The following is an 18,195-nucleotide window of genomic DNA, read 5'->3' as shown; positions in this document are numbered from 1 at the left end:
TTTATAGACTCTATTGCGCTCTTCTAGAATTGGTTTTTTTTCTAAAAAATTTTTCCTCGAAAAATTGCGCTTTTCCAAAGGCTATAAGGTTGGTTTTTTTGAAAGATTTCATTCCAAAGTTTTCCTGATTTTTTGCTAAATAACGAGATTCTTCGGTTTCTAAAAGTATTGGAATACTTGTTAGACACCTTTGAACTCATCTAGAGCTGTTTTTTAGAAAATATTTTACCTCGAAATGTTGCGAGTTTTGAAAGGCTATAGGATTAGAGTTTTACTCTCTCTCTCTCATTCTACTATAAAAAGGTATTTTTCAAATTGCCCTATATGCTGAGAAAAGTGAAAAAAATATCCATCACCTGCAGGATTAGCGCTGTCTTAAGCACATTAACAGTCTTCTTGGACAAAACCAGAGAAAAGATTCAGTGTTTCATAAGAAGGAGCTAAAAGTTTTAATTATAATTGAGAAATAATTTACAATTTACAATTTTACAATTCTTTTTCTACTAGACAGTCATAACCAAAAAATTTATTTGGAGATGTCTTTGATTTACAATTATACAAAAGTATTTTAAAGCACTCAGTTCACTTCTTCAAAACACTCTTTATCAGCAATCTCCAAATCTTCCCTTTCAACGATTGCAACCAAATTCCAGTATTTTTATGTATTTTTAGAATACGGCATAAAACTCACCTCACGTGGGTTGTTTTGAGTTGCAAAGCTTTACCAAATCATAATATTAATAGTTCGTCCACAAAAATCAAACTCTGAAATCACTCCATCTAAATAGTGACAACTACAAGGCACTAAATGGTGTTCTCGCTCTATTCTAGTTCCATTGGATGGTGTTCTTTTGTAGTATTGAAAGCTTCATGTTTGAAACAGTTAGTTGCTGTCAATGAAAAAAATCATGTATAAGACCTTGTATTTGAATCATTGCATCAATACATTTCTAGCTGCAATAGGAAACCATTACTCTCTACCAGATTCTATCGCGATCCCCCTCTTCTATGTATCCGAGTATTTCTGGGCCACTATCACAATTCATTACCTTCTATTTAGCCTAAAGTGATCATTTTCCCTCTAAAATACCTTAATAATTCTATCAACCACTCTCTAATAAAACCCCTCATCACCAATCACCAGTCATTACTTTTTATTAGCATTAAGTGATCTTTATCCCTCTAAAACACCTTATTAATTCGATTAACTCTCTCTCAAATAAACCCCTAGTGTGTAGCATCGAATTTTGAAAAAGTCAATCTCCTCTTGAGAAAGCCTTTCTATTACGCTGTCAGATTTTGAACAAGGAACAGTTAGTTGATTTAATTTTTTCGAATCCTTTCTGCATTAGAGCAACTAAAAATGTAGATTCTTATAACGAAATTTAAGAGCCTTTTTATCTAGGAATTTTTCCTAAAGTTGTTAAATTATGCTCCCACTTAAAAAATCAAGTTTGGAATAAACCCCCCTTTGAATAAGCCACCTTCTAAGCATAGTTTTCAATAAGCTCTTAAGCTTGCTCGAATAATGACGATACGCAATCCTTGCTACGAGTTCCTTATATTTTGAATCATGCGCGTTCTGACTCTCTATGCTAGTTAGTATATCTTTTAGGCAGAGTAGAATCTAATAACATCAAAGAATAATTCTTTAGAATTTATATATTTTGATTATGTTGTATGGAAGGACATGATAAAATGGTCCAAAGAGATTAACCTATACTACATTGGCTGGGATATAACCAGATGAGGTCGTTCCCTATCATATTACTGTAGCCTTGGCTTCATTTAGAACTCCAAAAAAAATACATTGACGTTTTAACACACGTCAGCTCTTTCAATTGCCATACCAAAACAAATATGTAACATAGTAAACGGATTTTTGGCTTCTTTTTAAACGGCATGGTCCAAACTCAACAATGTGAAAATAGATCTATATACCATCATCACCATTCAACTTAATATTTCTCAAAACTCTCGAAAGATACAACATACCATTTGCTTTTGATCGTATTGGAATGACGAAGTACCGGCACCATTTATGGTGACTTTGCCAGGGGACTGCTTAATTCCAAAAACGACCAAATCATCCCAAGTTACTTCCGGTTTATAATTTGCCATTCCTGGATAGCTTGTCAGAACACCCTGTCAAAAAACCAAAGTGAGATGAAAATCTTTGCTTTTTGAACATCAAAATCAAAATAATTGTGATTGTAGTAATAGCCAGCAATGATAAAGGAACTGATGATAATTGTAAAAACGTGTGCTATACGAACAAATAAAAGTTCTATATTTGTATGAATCCAAAATACAAAAGGACAACTGCTTTATAAAATGTAAACAGAACATAACTGCTACAAAGACGGTTGACACGGCAAATTATCACAATTTATAAAGGTTATACTCACATCTTTAACCGTGTAGGTCACGTTTGTAGCATGCAGCAACATATCTTGCACTGAAAATGAGGAAGAACATAAGAATCTATTCAATTAAAAGCGCATTTGATGACAGATTTGAGAAAAGCGTTAGCGAATGCAGATAGAAATATACAAATATAAATTTACGTGGAGAAGCAAAATTTGAGCTAAAGATATTTACTTGTGGCTGATGTCATGGTTTGACAGGTCTTACATCCACCTATGCCTAAAGGCATTACAGACAACATTTTACCGATATAGCGAGCCAAATTAGAGAGGTAGGCGTCCAAAATGAGTTTAGGAATCTTTGGAGGTAGGGTGGTGGTGAGAACGTTTCACTGTACATGTTTTACAAACCGTAACCAAATCTACTCAGGGCTCGGAGATTTTTACCAAGCAAATACATTAGAAGCATTGTTAGAAAGTCTTCATTGTAAAAGAAACGTAAATGTTTTCCCAGGAAACTTTTTCAATGTTTTTCTCTACAGCAACCGTGTTTTTAGATGAAATCTTGGAAAATCATGACTTCCCATGATTTCCAATGACTTTTTGTAAACAAACCCATTGATTGATCTAAAAAATGTGCTATGGCTAATACAATATAGGGTTAGATATGAGGAGGCCAGTGGGAGCTGTAGGTAAGAGATGGAGATATCTGCTTGAACGCTAGATGCTGGAAAAAGCTTTAAATGAGCTTTAAAAGCTGTGATATGGAAATTTTAAAGTGATGAAATACACTGCAAAGTGATGCAAAGTGATAAAATACACTGCATTAGGACGCTGCAAAGCTGTAACTAGTTAAAGTTAAAAGGCAGAGTTAAAAAGCAGATTTAAAAAGCGCGAGGATAAATGCGAATGTGACATTTCAATGATATTACTTACACACTTCACCATCATCAATAAACTGGGTGCCATGGGCTTCACCATTGTCATCTAATGCAGCGTACAGACCAAGAGGATTTTTGCGGCTGTATTGAAAAGAAGCGTGATCACAAATATTACTCGGAAATTATCTTGCACGGCAAGAATTTAAGAGGACACACAACAAAACGGCCAGATGAATTCTTGACTGACAGGCTTTGAGGCAATCAATATGATATTTGCACAGATACTTGGAAAGGAAAGGTATAAAATAGAGTTTCGGGTAGCGAATCCGTACTTGCCTTGATTAAGGTATTGCTGACTTTTTTGTGAGGACAAAATTGATGATTTTGCTATTTTCTCATTAAAATAGTGCACAGAGTTGATTAGAGCCAGAATGAAAACTTATTGGTATTAAGGAACATGGCTATAAATAAAAAGTGTTTTTGTTCAGGTTGAATTTGACTTAAACTTGGTTGAAAATAAGCCGTTAGCATTATTTCACGGTGTCCTGGAAAGTGCATTTTAGCAAAAATGCTGAATACACAGCCTTGGATGGGTAGATCATTTCTCTTTAATTAATTTTTCTGCGATGATAGTAAAAGCTTTTGAATTATCAATATTTCAATTTTCAAAGTTAATTTTTTTCAAATCAGAAACCAATGAAGACCTTTGAAGTTCCATGTCTGTTTGTAAAACTCGCGATATAGGTTTAAAGTTTTCTCGTTAGATGCTAGAGATTTGAAATCTAAACTCATTGAAAAGCGGTTTTAAGATGATTTTATATAGGTAGATCGATTTAAGTATAAAAAATTATGAAAAACTTTTACCTTGCTGTTGTAGTCAAGCCAGGCTTCTGCGTAGGAGCAATAAATCCGCCTCGCATATGCAAGTTGGGATACTCAAGTGAGGCTGGAAGTTGCAAAGTCTGTCCTGTACTGTTGATGGGTGGACCCTGTCAAGAAACCCTGGTATTATTAAAAGGATCAACAATGCATAGAGATATTTTAATAAAGAGACAAAATCGCTTCAAATTTAATTCAAAAGCAGCCAAATAAAGATATAGCAACCAAGAGGAATACTGAACATTTTTCAGGCAAAGATTCATACCAACTGCCTTTTATGAAGAAGGCACGAAATAGCGGAAACAAAGTATACTTAAAAACTTTTTCATCCGAGACTCTTCAGAGTATAAACATCAAATAATGACCGAAAGTAAGCGGAAAATTTATGTCCAAAATTTATGAAAGGCACGTTTGATTGGTTCTTTGTTTTCTACCAATCAGCGACCGCTAACCTCTCATTTGATACTGAAATATGCTTCCGCTATTTCGTGCCATCTTCAAATTTTGCGGTACCAAAAACTTATTTGGAAATTGCCTTTTATTTCTTTTTCGCTACACTCAATTCTAAAAGGAAACTAAGCTCGTGATTAGCATGCAGTTTCATATTTTTTTATGATTTCTGTGTTGAATTTTATAAAACGCTTCTCAAATACTAAATACTTAAGAGCTGCTTTTTAGAAACAAAATACGTGAGATAAAACAGGTAATGAATCACAAGGAGCTGTTCTTTCGATTTATATTTGGAGATAAAACAGGAAATAGGTGCATACTGCCCAATCGTCGAAAATAATGATTTCAACCCTAAAAAGAAGGTTTTTGAGCAGAATTTCAAATTAAATTGACATGTTGTTTTTAGATAGTCACCAGCTTGAGAAAAAGAACGTGACCCGTATTTTTTTACAAGAAAATATCAATGATTCTTCAGCATTTTAAGCATACGTTCATTTCTATACAAGAACTGTAGCATATTAGATATTTAATCAACGAAGCACAAAAGGAACAAAATCAAAGGCAACTATGTCAACAACATGATTTTAATTTATGCTGAAATACTTACACCAGTAAGAGAGTACCAGATTCCACTTGGGAAATAAGCCATGACTGAAGATGCTCCCTGGAGGGAAAAAGCGACTTTTTGCTCAATTATCAAGACATTTAGTTAATTTTATGTAAACGGAGTTTTTTGAAACGATAATTTAATATTTGAGCATCAGGGAATTGATCTGTGGAAGGCGACCACTGCTGTGACCAACATTAGCATAACGGGTTATTAACAGAAGATGAAAAATTAAGCAATAGGAGACCTCGATTAGCCACTGGTATTTTCACAAAGAAAGTTAGGAATAAAATATAAAAACGAGCGAAAAAGTTCATAGCAAAATGATTTGAGTGTCAATCGCTTCAAGTCTTTCTGCAGATGTTTTTAAGCAGAGTAAATTTTACCACATTAATAGGAAGGTACTAAAACACGACAACACTGGGATGAGCAATTTTCTATCAGAAAAATTATTTCTAAAAATATTCAGGGACTCCATAATATTTGTTGTTAAATCAGGTTAACAGTAAATACAACCATGTTGTTTGATAAAACAAGTAATTGAGATCAAAATAGAAACAAATAAATGTTAAAATTACAAGAATTCACAAATCAGCAAAAAGTGAAGGCTTTACCATTTTATGCAACCATAAAATGAAGATTGTCAGGAGTTTAATAGTGAAGATTGATATTAGGAAAAGAAACTTTGACTTTGGTCAAAAGTTTAATGAAAATAGATGCCGCGAGCAAGTTGTTTTTACCTGTTTAATAACTGGGCTTATTAACAAAGCATTTCCCCACATAAACTGCTGGTCAATGGCATAGGTGTTGGCATCTTTTGGGAACCTGGAAAGCAAAATTAAGCAATAGTCTCATTTGCAATTCAACAAGGTAAATTTAAATAAAGCAACAGTGCAGTTTAATCAATGTTGGGAAAATAAGACAAAGGTTTGTGGTAAAAATCCAAAAGACAGAGAAATCTTTATGAAATCTATATAAAAAGGAAGGACGTTTTAAAACAGCTTGGCATTTCAGTATTAGCAATTCGCAGCTCTGACCCTCCCCCCTAAATGTCCTTGCCAGTTTATAGAGCAAATAACTTTTTAATTAAAACCAATTACTAGACAAAAGACCAGGGCGGTAACTGTGGGGAGGTGGGTTAAGGGGGGTTACAACCCTTAAAAACCTCCTCATAAAAACGTGGAGATTTTTGCCGTCTAGGGGTACATATTCGGCAAATTTTCAAACATGTCGAGCGATAAAGGATGGCTAACTTAATTTGCAAGCAAATGGGACTGGGCCTCTCTCCCCCTTTGGCACAATAACTAGCGACATCCCACAGGGGTATGTCATGCCTCTTAGCCGTAACTTTTTAAGCTTGTGCTTAATAAGCTGGGGGTAGAGTGAAAATGCTTCAAGCAAAATAGAAAACACACGAAAAGGTGATTTGGCCAGTAACAATCGACTCACTCGAACAAAAGGGCTCTGGCAACAGGATGTCCAGTGAAACTTGCCTCGTAGAACAAAGTGTATAGATAGGGCAATAATAAATATCTCAGGTTTAGCGCGTTCCTAGAAGCAACAATCACTTGCTGTCCAAGAGAAGGAGGATCTTGAGCCTAAAAGAAAAAATATGCTACAGTTACTATAGCTGTACAAAACTGCCCAGAGAAAGTTAGCTGGCATGCGGTAAGCTGAGGTCGGTTACAGCATATACTTCTACTCACACCCCTTTAGTTTAAGAGGGCCTTTCTGTTTCAAAAAGGCTTCTTTGCGGTTTTGGTGAAGTTATTTTATATACATAACAATATATATAACAAACTTATATATACAGTTGAATCCCGTTTAGAAGGAACTTCATGGGGGTGTCAGGTAAAGGTCTGACTTAACCCGGGGACGACTTTCTATTCAAATAAGGCAGAAAATCTAATGGGAATTGAAAATCAGTCAAACTAAGTGAAATTCCAAGCTATCTAGCGCACGACTTTGGACTAGAACAAGGTAGGAAACATCCTATGGGACCTTAAAATCAGTCCGACTTAGTGAATGTCCACGTTAACCAGGGCACGACTTTGGACTAGAATAAAGTAGGAAACATCCTATGGAACCTTAAAATCCAAGTTATGCGGGGTATGACTTAACCAGACTCAACTGATATCACAATTACAGTGACTGCTTTGCATCTGAGAGCCATGACACAAAACTCCACTTTCAAATGATATTTGGAGATAAACACAGAGGACTCCCGACAAACGAGGTCAACAGTGTAAATGATGGGATTAATTACAAAGTACACATAGACAAGTACATCAATATCATTTCTGTCCTAAACAAAAAGACGTTTGAATTAAAACATACGCCGAGGATCACAGTGGCTATGAGATACACGTTGCCAAAGAGCTACAGGTTTTAAAGCATGTCAAATATGTTTCTTTGTAGCAAAAGAGAGTATCGTGCAGTAGATATTGATCGAGGAAGACTCGAACACTCATAGAGCAATCTTGCATTGCACTACAGAATAGCTAAGGGAGGATAAATATGAGTACACCTTTAATTTATAAGAATGCACTAAAGTTGCAGAATGTAGCAAAGTTGCACAGACCCGAAAGTTTCAAAGCAAAGACTCAGCAACACAGTAGGGGTGCACAGTCCAGTTTTGTAGTTTGATAAGTAAAATTGCAAATGGATATGCATTTTTCTGTAGCAAAACAGCATGAGCACTGCCACGCAAAGTAAAGAGCAACGCAAAGCATTAAGGTAAAGTATAGAAAAATACAGTTGTAGTCACCTTGTGCAGTTGAGTGCAGTAATAATTAGATAGAGCAATGATGCTCAGAATTTCTTGTTTCACTTACTTTAACATTGATTGTGTTGTGGTTTCTGGAGAACGGGTAAAATGCACCTAGTTGCATCCATCTTGTGCAAAGCTCTACGTTTGTATCACCCTGGAATCCACATATATCAGCACCAACCAATGGAATACCAAACATCTGGAAATTCAAAATACCTGGCAGAAGCAAACAGAAAAAGAGTTGGCCGTTGGATTCATTAAATATAGAAAGCTTCATGTAAAATTGATATTAGCTTTCAATTATGTACTTGGGATCTTTTGTGTATTTTAAAGAAAGAACTTGGCTTCTTTGACGCTAACTGCCATGTCTCGGTGTGTGGCCGCTAATTAGAAAAATAAAAGTAATTACCTGGAATTGACTTGTATAAATCGTCCCAATTAGCATGGTTGTCACCTGTCCAATGACCCTGGTGGGAGCCGCTGCCAGGGAATGTTGATCGACCAATGACTAATGATCGCTTTTTGCGGACTGACATAAGAGCACTGCGATGGAAAATCAAATATTCATGTCAACTTCTAATGCAGTATTAAACTGATAAAGAAATGTCTGGAAGTGCTCTCTTAATTGCATAAATTGTTAGAGTTTACCTAAACTTAGAAAACCTGCCTTAGGAGGTTTGCTTATCACCAAAACACAACCTCTGCAGGTTAAAGAATGCTAACTTTCATTTTAACTGTTTGTGAGTTTAGTTACAAAATTTTCAAGCCTGACTTGAAATCTGACCAATGCTAACTTTCTTTGACAAATAGTGACGTAACGGGCTAAAGTAACTTTAGTTAAAAAACTAAGGGCCCCCTCACCTTTCGAGGCCCCAAGCAAAATATTGTCTATGCTATTTTACCAATAAGTTGGTATTCTGGAAAAGATAAACGAATTCATGGGACCCTAAGCCTAAAATGTAATTGACTGGATTACCGCCTGTTTGGTAGTATTGCTTTGTTTAAACTGTTATATTTGAATGCTTTGTTTAAACTGTTTTACTAATGTTTATCATTATGGGGTCCCCGAACTGAAATGTGGCTACCCCCGAACTGATAATGAGCGAGCCCTTATTATGGGCTACCCCTGTTACGCCACTGTTGACAAAGCACCATAACGAGCATCTCTAAAACAGCTTTTATAAAGTATTTCCCTAGGTATTATTCGTAATCTTGGTTATTCAATAATTCGTTATTCTAAAGCAAACGGCGAATATAAAGTTGGAAAAACTTTCACTTACTTCTGGGTTGCGACACCCTCTGAATATCCGTACAAACTGTGGAGATCATAATGAATACCATTATACTGTTTGGCCGTCATGCAAATAGTCTGCGCTGGCAACTGGCCGCTTGCAACGCTTGGCATGTATGGTGGCGTATTGTACGATGAATCAGGGCAACCTTGTGTGGAGCCATAAACAAAGTTGGATGGCTCATTCATGTCCTGGTAGAGAGAAACGTAAATGCGATCAGAGCAAGGGAGCAGAAGTTAATGATGGGAATAGAGGAGGGGGGAGGGGTGGGGTGTTTAAAGCATTAGAACGTGAAAAAGAGCGGGGAGAAGAAATTTAGACATTTATGGAAATGGATTGATACTCTGTAACCATGGTTGCCAAAAGACAGAACCTTGAAGGCTGATTACAGAAGTAATTTGACACCAAGACGATGCAGCAAATTGTTTCTCTAGATATTGTGAAAAGAAGAAAGGGAAAAATTGCTAGTTTAATGACCCGGCATGTGGATTCGGTGGTAACTGACTTTGCGACCTCAATCTTCATATTGTTGAAGTGGAGGCAAAAATTTTATTTGAATTTCTGGCAGTTTAGGGGGATTCAGGTTCATTGTTAAATCACATTCTACTATCAAATACCAAATAAGACTCCAAAAAATTAACGATTTACGCTTGAAGGTAAACGAGATTCCATGTTGGAAAGTAGTAATATTTATGTTGAGTGTTGGCATAGGAATGTTGATTGTGAAATAAATGTTTATTATCAATAGGGAAATTGCATGTTGAGCAGATATTTGTTGATTATGAAGGAAAAATTTCAATGTTCATCGTGTTTTTGTCCTAGACTTTGCACCATATGGCAAACCTTGGGAAACGTCATCCAAAATACACTGTGATGTCAAATTTTCATAACTGCGTCACCAAAGGAAAATTCCTTTTCTTGTCATTCAAATCAATTGAAAAAGCAAATCCACGATCAGCCCTTTAAAACGTGGGTGTATCAGTTTGGCGGTATCGTTTGGCATACAGCAAGTTCTTTGCAAAACGGACTTGTATTTGATATACCGTCAAGCTGTAAGTTAGCACGCAAATTACAAAGATTTTGTAATCTCACTTCCTTTTAATTCATAATCTTGATAAGAAATTCTAAATTATTGCTGATAAAAATACCTAAACAAAAAAATTCTACTCACAATCCAAAGGCCATCAAACTTGATCGTTTTCTGGAATCCGTCAATCATTTCTGTCCAGTACTGCTGGGCATTGGGATGGAAGAAGTCTGGATACACTGTCAGACCAGGCCACACTTTACCAACAAGCGGTTGACCATGGGAATCTTTGATGAAAACATCTAGCTCCATACCTCTTTTATAGGCGTGGTAATCTGAGTATTGATTGCTAATGCCTGGGTCCTGCAAAACAGAAAGTCTTGTATTCGTGGAAGAAGAGAAAAGTTCACTTTGTATGCAGCTAGATTCATCTTTTAGCTTGGCAACTGGTTTCTATTCTCTAAGTTACTTTATATTTCACATTTTGTTCTCACATTTAGAAATGACACTTTTCATTACATTTTCCAAACATTCATTACTGTACAGCGAGAAATAATGAGACAATAACAGGGTTATGATTAGACTTATAAGAAATGTAAAAAATTAAATCTAGAATTAATTTATGGGACTAATCAGACTAATTGCAATAGCAGGAATATAAGATGTGCTTTTGTCAACACAAAACGCAAAAATTTCCTATAGCATGATGCCTAGGAGCACTTGCCCCCTCCCCCTTTAAAGACACCCTTAATGAAAAATCAGTTCCACAATATATAACAAAGAGTGAGACAATAGTTTATTAAAGATTACTTCCTTAAGCCTATTTCATCCACATTTCATTAAAAGATTAAACCTTGACTGGATTAAATGTGTAACAAACGCAGGACATGCTGTCCGCTGGATACTGTGAATCTTGCAATGAGTGATAATACAAAGGTAATAGAAAGGAACAAAGACACACGACGACAGAAAATAATCTAAATATTGGCATTTATAAAATTTAATTTACTTTAAAATTATATTTCAATATATTAGATTCTCGCCGTCGTGTTGCTTTGTTCCTGACACTTTACTGGATACGTACAATTATCATGACGTAATGCATCCCTTTGTTATGCAGGTCATCAACATACTGAGGAAGGCCATGCCATTTCTTGGAATCGACGGAGAAGTCCAAGTAACGATCCATATACTCAATATCATTCCATTGAGTGTCAAGCGGTATTTTGTTATCGGCCATGTTCTTGTCAACTTCTTGCATTCTTTCAATTGTTCCATAACCCCAACGACAAAGATGAAATCCAAGCGACCAATATGGCGGTACAATTGGTTTACCTACCAACTAAAGGAAAAAAACGCTCTCATACATCGTATAATTTTGGGGGTAACTGATTGCCTACTGAAAAGCGCACGTGAAAACTCGATCTAAAAGGAGCTTTATTAGAAATTAAAACTATCAAATCGTTCGTTAATCATGGCTTAAGAACAGTTCTACCTAGCTAAGACACTGTCACAATGCAGACTGAAATCAATCCTGCCTCCAGAATAGCCATATTTGCTGTTTTCATTCTAAACTACATGTTCGGTTCAGACACGTTTTATTACAATATCTTGATGACTAGATACAAAAATTTTTACAATCGTTTGCAATTTTAGACCCTAATAAACTGATCTTACTCAGAAATAACATTGAATAGGGCTAAAATTACGTACATCAGTATACTGCTGAATAACGTCGTTTGGAGTTGGCCCCATGAAGAAGAAGAAGTCGAGAATACCGCCAACTGTCCTGAAGGTGATTGCAGGTTTTGGTTGGAGAATGATGTCTAGGTAAGCAACATTAAGAGTACCTTTAAGGTTAGGCAATGGATCATATTAGAGTCGTCAAGCAACACATATTATTACTGTGATATGAGGAGACAAATAGTCAATGAGGTAGTATTGATAGCAGAATGCTTCCTGTATAAATGTTTATCGACAGTGATTGTGATTAAAAGAGCTACATTTTTTCAGAGTTTTGAAATTAGAAATTTTACGTGTGCAAAATCTTTCAAAAGCTAAACTGTCACGAAATCCAATACAATGATATTTTCAAGGTGCAAATTAATTGATAATCGATTTTATGGCAAAATGTTTTCAAAGAGTCATCATAATCAGATAAATCAATTCTGTTGGAAATATCTCTCTCGCTGCTTATTAAAAGAAGATTTTCAAGCATTTTAGACAATATCAAAAAACAAAGTATGGTAATCTACAAACTTACTGACAAGGTGAAAATTTTACATGGAAAATAATGCCATGGCTTCATACCAAAACCAGCCTCTGACGACCTAGATAACGTACATACTCAGCCTCCCCCCGAAGTTTTCTCATTGGATCCCCCAATTCCCCCATCCCCCCACCCCCCATGGCTCTGCCACTGACTGTATCAATTAAAGCAGTAACATTAAAAACATGCAGCTTCTGCCATGCTAGCATTCAACTGACCTTGTGCATTGCTGTTAAGAAGAAAAACTCCATGTGCATTCCCGTCATTTTCAATGTTCATATAATATGGGAAGACACCATATAAGTTGACACCACCCTAAAAATATAACAGAAAAAATCAAAGTTGACAGCATCTTAAGATTGAATGCTTTGACAGCTATTGTTGGAATTAATTTGGCTCAAAAGCGGTTTTTCTTTGCAAGTCTTTGCAAGATTTTCCTATGAAACCTTACAGAAATAATTTTTGCAAATTGTCCTTTTCCTTCCTCTAAGAATGAAGCATTCAAGCTGGAAAATTTAAAAAATCGTGAAGGGAATTTAAAAAAATTAAATATCCACATTACTGGCTCGGTGGCTTTATATTATTTAAAAAAAGCTGTTGGAAAGCAGTCGCGAAGGGTGTCTCTTCAGTTTCTGAGCTGTTGAAGGAAGCTGGTCCCGCAACATCAGAAAGACTTGTGAATACCGCCCGTATCTGAATGTGGCAAAAGCAGATTGGTATCAGTTGCCAGTGGAACACAATCATACGTTTCTAAACATCTTGTGATTATAATGATTAATGCACTGTAATTTCAAACCAGTATTGGACAATATGCTAGCTGATTTAGATTAGGAAACAAAATAAAAAAAAATTCTTCGAATTACTGCAAAAAGTACTCCCAGTGAGTTGTTGTTGAGTCACTTTGTATTATGATTTTTTCCCATTATGGTGTTAAAATTTGCAACAGCTATTGTATCAAAATTGAAAATTTTGAAAACAAATTGATGATATTTGTAGCATTTGTTAATGTTTCTCAAGTAAATGTTTTATTTTTAATGTAAGGTATCTAGGTTCTAACCTATTTTCATGCTTCCTATGAATAATATCATCTTATTTTGTAAAATTTAGAAAACTAAAAAAAGCTGCTGTAATCCCAGGGCTTTCAATGGGGGGGGGGCGCGCGATAAATATTTCTCGTGAAGAGCGCGATTGCCGGATGCTGATAGGTCAAACCACTTGAGAAACGAAAGTTTGACATCGAATCCTTGTTGTTTCCACTGCTCTGTTTTCATATGTCTTCCGATCATTCAGTTTCCGTTTTCTTGAGCCGTTCCCATTGCTCCGGCCCACACCGCTTTGGCCAAAACGAAAATGAAGGTTTTCCCATTACTCTGTTTTGTTCGTTTTCATATCCTTTATTTAAGCTCATCTTGAAACTGAAGATGTCGAATTCTTTTTTTAATTGACTCTGTTTTCGATATTCTCATTAAAACAATTCGTTTCTAAATGACTCTGTTCTAGAATGACTTCTTTTTCGCTGTGTCCATTAAAATGATTCGTTTTCAAACGTTTTTGGTTGATAACTTGGAACATCATTATAAATGTCTCCGTTTTTGAGCGTATTAATGGGAACCAAAATAAAAAACGATTCATTTAGTTCCTTTTCCTACGAAAGCAGAGTAATAGGAACAGGGCCTGCTTTCCAACGGACTTACACATTATTAATTGCCCTTTTGCCATTTGTTGGTTACGTGGCCTTCTTTTTGTTTGATTTGCTAAAGCTATTTTTGTCTGTTTTTTTTTCTTTAACTTTGCTGAACTGAATTGAAACTTCGTCACGTTTCTTAAGTCACTGAAACCTCTCTATGTCGCACAGTACCCTTCACGATAACTCCTGAGGGAAACACGTACATAACTATACAATGTGTAGCATTCAGTTCATTTCAAAAGTTTTTTCACGTTTAACGTTTCAATAGAAAATCTTTATTGTTCTGTGTTAACAAATAAATTTGATTCGCGCGCCCCACTCTTATCACGCGAGTTTTTTACCGCGCGCGTTGATTTTTGAACGTGAAAGCCCGCCTCAAAGCTATGTTTTGCAAACCGTTAAAACTTGAAACAGACATACTCAAACTGAAACATCTAAGCCTTTATTGGTTCTCAATTTTACATTATTTATAGAGAAAATTTATATAGAGTTTGAATGGAACTTTTTGAAATAAGAAATGCTTACCGGTGGGTCTCCAATATCTCTAGCAAAAAGAGTCAGCAACTGCCATTGTGTGCTAAGCTTGAATGGGAGAACATGCTCTCCAAGGCCATAAATATTATCATTCTGTAAAGCTGATGCTATTTGCAAGAACTGATTTGAAAAGATCATCGGACCAGCTGAAGTATCAAATCTAAGAAAGGTAGAAATAATGTAACTATTTGACATCAAAATAACTTGGCCCTTAAAATTTGATTCAGTAAACAATCAGTGAAAATTTTTTCCAGAATGTTAAAATTTTCAGAGAGATATAGTTGTGAGGGGTGGGGATAAGGAGGGCAACTGTCAATCAAGTTTTCAAGAATTCATTAGAGATTTCCTGAAAATCCAGCTTCTAAGAATTCATTAGAGATTTCCTGAAAATTGGCTGTTTGGGCAAACATGCCTCCTTGTACTAGTTGACAATAAATAAAATGTAGAAAAAGGTCATAAATGCCTATTGATTGGCTTATATCTAGGAAATAAAAATGAAACACTTTGACCAATTAAACATTTTATTTGACAAATCATTTTAATTTGACTGTATGACACAGAACTGTAGACTTAAAGCTTAAGAAGCTTATTTCACTTGATATGACTGAAATAGTTGATGCAACACTTCACGAGAGGTTGAAAAAAGAGGAAGAAATCAACCGGGGTCTGAAGAAAAAAGCTGGTGTCATAGAAGAACTTTGTAGTGACTTGTACCAAAAAAGGATAAAAGCTAGAAAAGGAAAAATAAATTAGATTTTAATCTATCATAAGGTAACAAGCTATTAGACACCACAAACTGAAGGTACTGATATGAATGACCTTGTTCCCAAAAACAAAAGCAAAAACAAACTGGAATCTTCTCACTCACATGACTTTCCCAGTAGATTTTCTTTTTACTTGAAAGCTAAATGGGGAATTCTGGTATGTAATATCATAGTCCTGTGATGCACTCTTTTGTGTGACTTTCTGAATTGGAACAGGAACTCTATATCTTTTGTCATCTGCACCACGAATCTAGAACATTCAAACAATACAAATTTAATGTTTTCTGTGTCATAATAAGATGGACAATAAAATACAGAAACAACCTAAGACTCCCTTTATTAAATTTTTATCAAGTATGAGATATTTCATTAAATCATAATCAAAACTCTATTGAAAACTAGAAATCCTCCTTCTAGTGTTAGCTTAACATGCCCCAACTGGATAATCCTATCGAGTCACACAGTGATTTCTGAATCTTTAAGGTTTAGATCTGGAGCATCAAAATACGACTTCTGTCTAATGATACATCTTAGTAACCATAGTATTGATCAAATAGAAGGATCAGCAGATTAAAAAATGGCTTTTAGAGATCAAAACAAGCAAGAAATATAGGTTAGAGCAGCCATGCACAAAACAAAAGCTGTCAGGATATCTTGTATAATCTGTATTAAGAGTATGCATCCTGAAACTCTTAAAAAGAAATTCATCTTCCAAGATTATGGAGATACAGAGCAGATTTACATGATAATCCCCAAGAAGACAAATCTTGAATCCAAAGGTTTCAGTTTCTTGCCTAAGCAAATCTGAAGAATACTTTCAATCCCACATTCCAGACCGAAAAGTTTGGTCTGTGTGGGAAATTTTTATCCTTGATTCCACCCGCGCATTATTAAGAATCTGTTTTTCTGTTTAGCAAAAATATTTGTTTATCTGGTTGTGTTCTCTGCGAATATTCCACCATTTAAACTTCTCATAACAAGAAAAAACAAAGAATACTAAGCTCTGCTTTTTACAAAGACTTTAGAATATGTAAAAACTTTTTTCAGGTTCTTTATAAGCATATGCCTTTAATTAATGAAACAAAATGCTGCAGTGATAATAACTAACAATTAGAGACTGTCAAGCATAGGTATTGAAAAGACACACATCGAGCAAAAATGTTATTCTATAGTTTGTTATGCTTTATGTGCAACGTTTGTCTATGTATTCAGAGGATTTCAAATCATATTCATGATACATTTAAAATAGATTTTCCTTCCATTTACTCACCATTATACCGCTTTGTGTATAATGATGATATTCACCATTCGGTGCAGGTTTAATCAAAGCCGCTTCAGTATCATCTTGGTGCAAAGCGGTGTTTCATGTTCTCTTCATTTTTATTTTAACTTTATCAAAGCAGCAGCTGAAATTTGTATCTAAAGCATGTTTAGGCAGTTGGTTTAGGCGAAATGCGTAAATATTAATGACTTCTAAACTGTTTTTTAAGGATTGGGAGAATAAAAAACCGGTAATGAAAATGAACTCACAGTTACTCTCAATCTAGTTTGGGTCTCAAAAGAGACATCTGCCACAATTTGCTTATAGTTGTTTCCGTATGGTCCACCCCTGCTGTTCAACTCGAGGTAAATCATGAAACCCATGTCAGTGTTCTTCACATTTGTTACTTTATAACCCCCGAAATCGCTCGGATAAAAGCAGTATGGTGTATCTAGATTCGATACGTTGTAGCGGGCAGCTCTCATCTTTGGGTTTCTTCTCGAAGCAGCAGGCACCCAGCAACATCCTCTGGCTTTGCATTTCTCTTCAGTTGCACCTAATCCTGGATAGCAGTCAAATCTTGAATCATCTGCTACACTGCAGCTATCGGCACTTGAACCCTTGATGAGAAAAAAAACGAAAATCACAGCCAACAACGCTTCCTTCAAGCCGGTTAGGCCCATTTTCAAATTCTCAAAAATTCGTGCAGCTGACCACCCTGACGAATGCACCCCAACCAAATGATTTCCTGTTTTTGTATAGAATCAATAGTCTCATGACTTTCAGGTGACAGATATCAGACCCCGCTGCTAAAAGAGCATTGAATTCCTCAGAAATGCTTGTCTGTTTAGCGTTATCAATTTTTCCCACATGACTTTTCACCTGACCTCGATTTGGTATCAAATGTCATTTTCGAACTTTCCTGGAAGTCTCTTCATTCCTGGATTTTAGATTAAAACATTAACATTTCCCGGATTAAAACACAGATTTTGGACATGGTTTGTGTTAGTTTCTTAATACATTAAAGATAACAGTTCTTCCAAGTAAAGGATCCCAGGTTTGAAGGATTTGTAGTGCAAATTTATACAAAAAAATGTACATTTCCAAAATGCCCTCGAATACTTTATTATATAATACTTTGAATAAATTTCCCCACTTTTTACAGGTTAGATTCATTTGGACTTTACACCTTCAATATCGTTAAGTCACATACATTTGGCTATTTTAATTATTAATCCTGGATGGATAACGAAAATGGCTCGTGGAGTGTTACGTTCAAATTGAACCCTAGCAAGCACACCATTCTGTGGTAGAAAGTTCACAGTACGTGCACGTGTGTGTCCATACGCTGATTAAACTGCACCAGTTGCTCGAGTCGTTCGATGTTGAATTTTTTAAGTGCAATATT

General features: G+C 35.6%; 1 protein-coding gene across 1 annotated transcript; it reads right to left on the bottom strand.

Annotated features, from left to right (window-relative positions):
• Nucleotides 1-441: 441 nt before the first annotated feature.
• On the bottom strand, nucleotides 442-17,634 carry LOC135689641 (lysosomal alpha-glucosidase). Its single transcript, XM_065206940.2, has 18 exons — nucleotides 17,057-17,634; nucleotides 15,631-15,776; nucleotides 14,754-14,922; nucleotides 12,760-12,856; nucleotides 11,986-12,098; nucleotides 11,357-11,614; nucleotides 10,417-10,635; nucleotides 9,234-9,436; nucleotides 8,363-8,496; nucleotides 8,018-8,169; nucleotides 6,633-6,781; nucleotides 5,924-6,008; nucleotides 5,184-5,240; nucleotides 4,112-4,236; nucleotides 3,303-3,388; nucleotides 2,409-2,458; nucleotides 1,996-2,145; nucleotides 442-890 (listed from the first exon to the last, which is right to left on the bottom strand). Exons 1-18 carry the CDS (start codon nucleotides 17,468-17,470, stop codon nucleotides 828-830), a joined length of 2,670 nt encoding a protein of 889 aa, XP_065063012.2. The 5' UTR covers nucleotides 17,471-17,634; the 3' UTR covers nucleotides 442-827.
• Nucleotides 17,635-18,195: the final 561 nt, after the last annotated feature.

The sequence above is a fragment of the Rhopilema esculentum genome, chromosome 5 (assembly GCF_057945365.1).
Source record: "Rhopilema esculentum isolate cy_ngs chromosome 5, ASM5794536v1, whole genome shotgun sequence".
Classification (NCBI taxonomy): Eukaryota; Metazoa; Cnidaria; class Scyphozoa; order Rhizostomeae; family Rhizostomatidae; genus Rhopilema; species Rhopilema esculentum.
The sequence above is the reverse complement of the archived record's forward strand: the minus strand, read 5'-3'. Positions and strand labels throughout refer to the sequence as shown.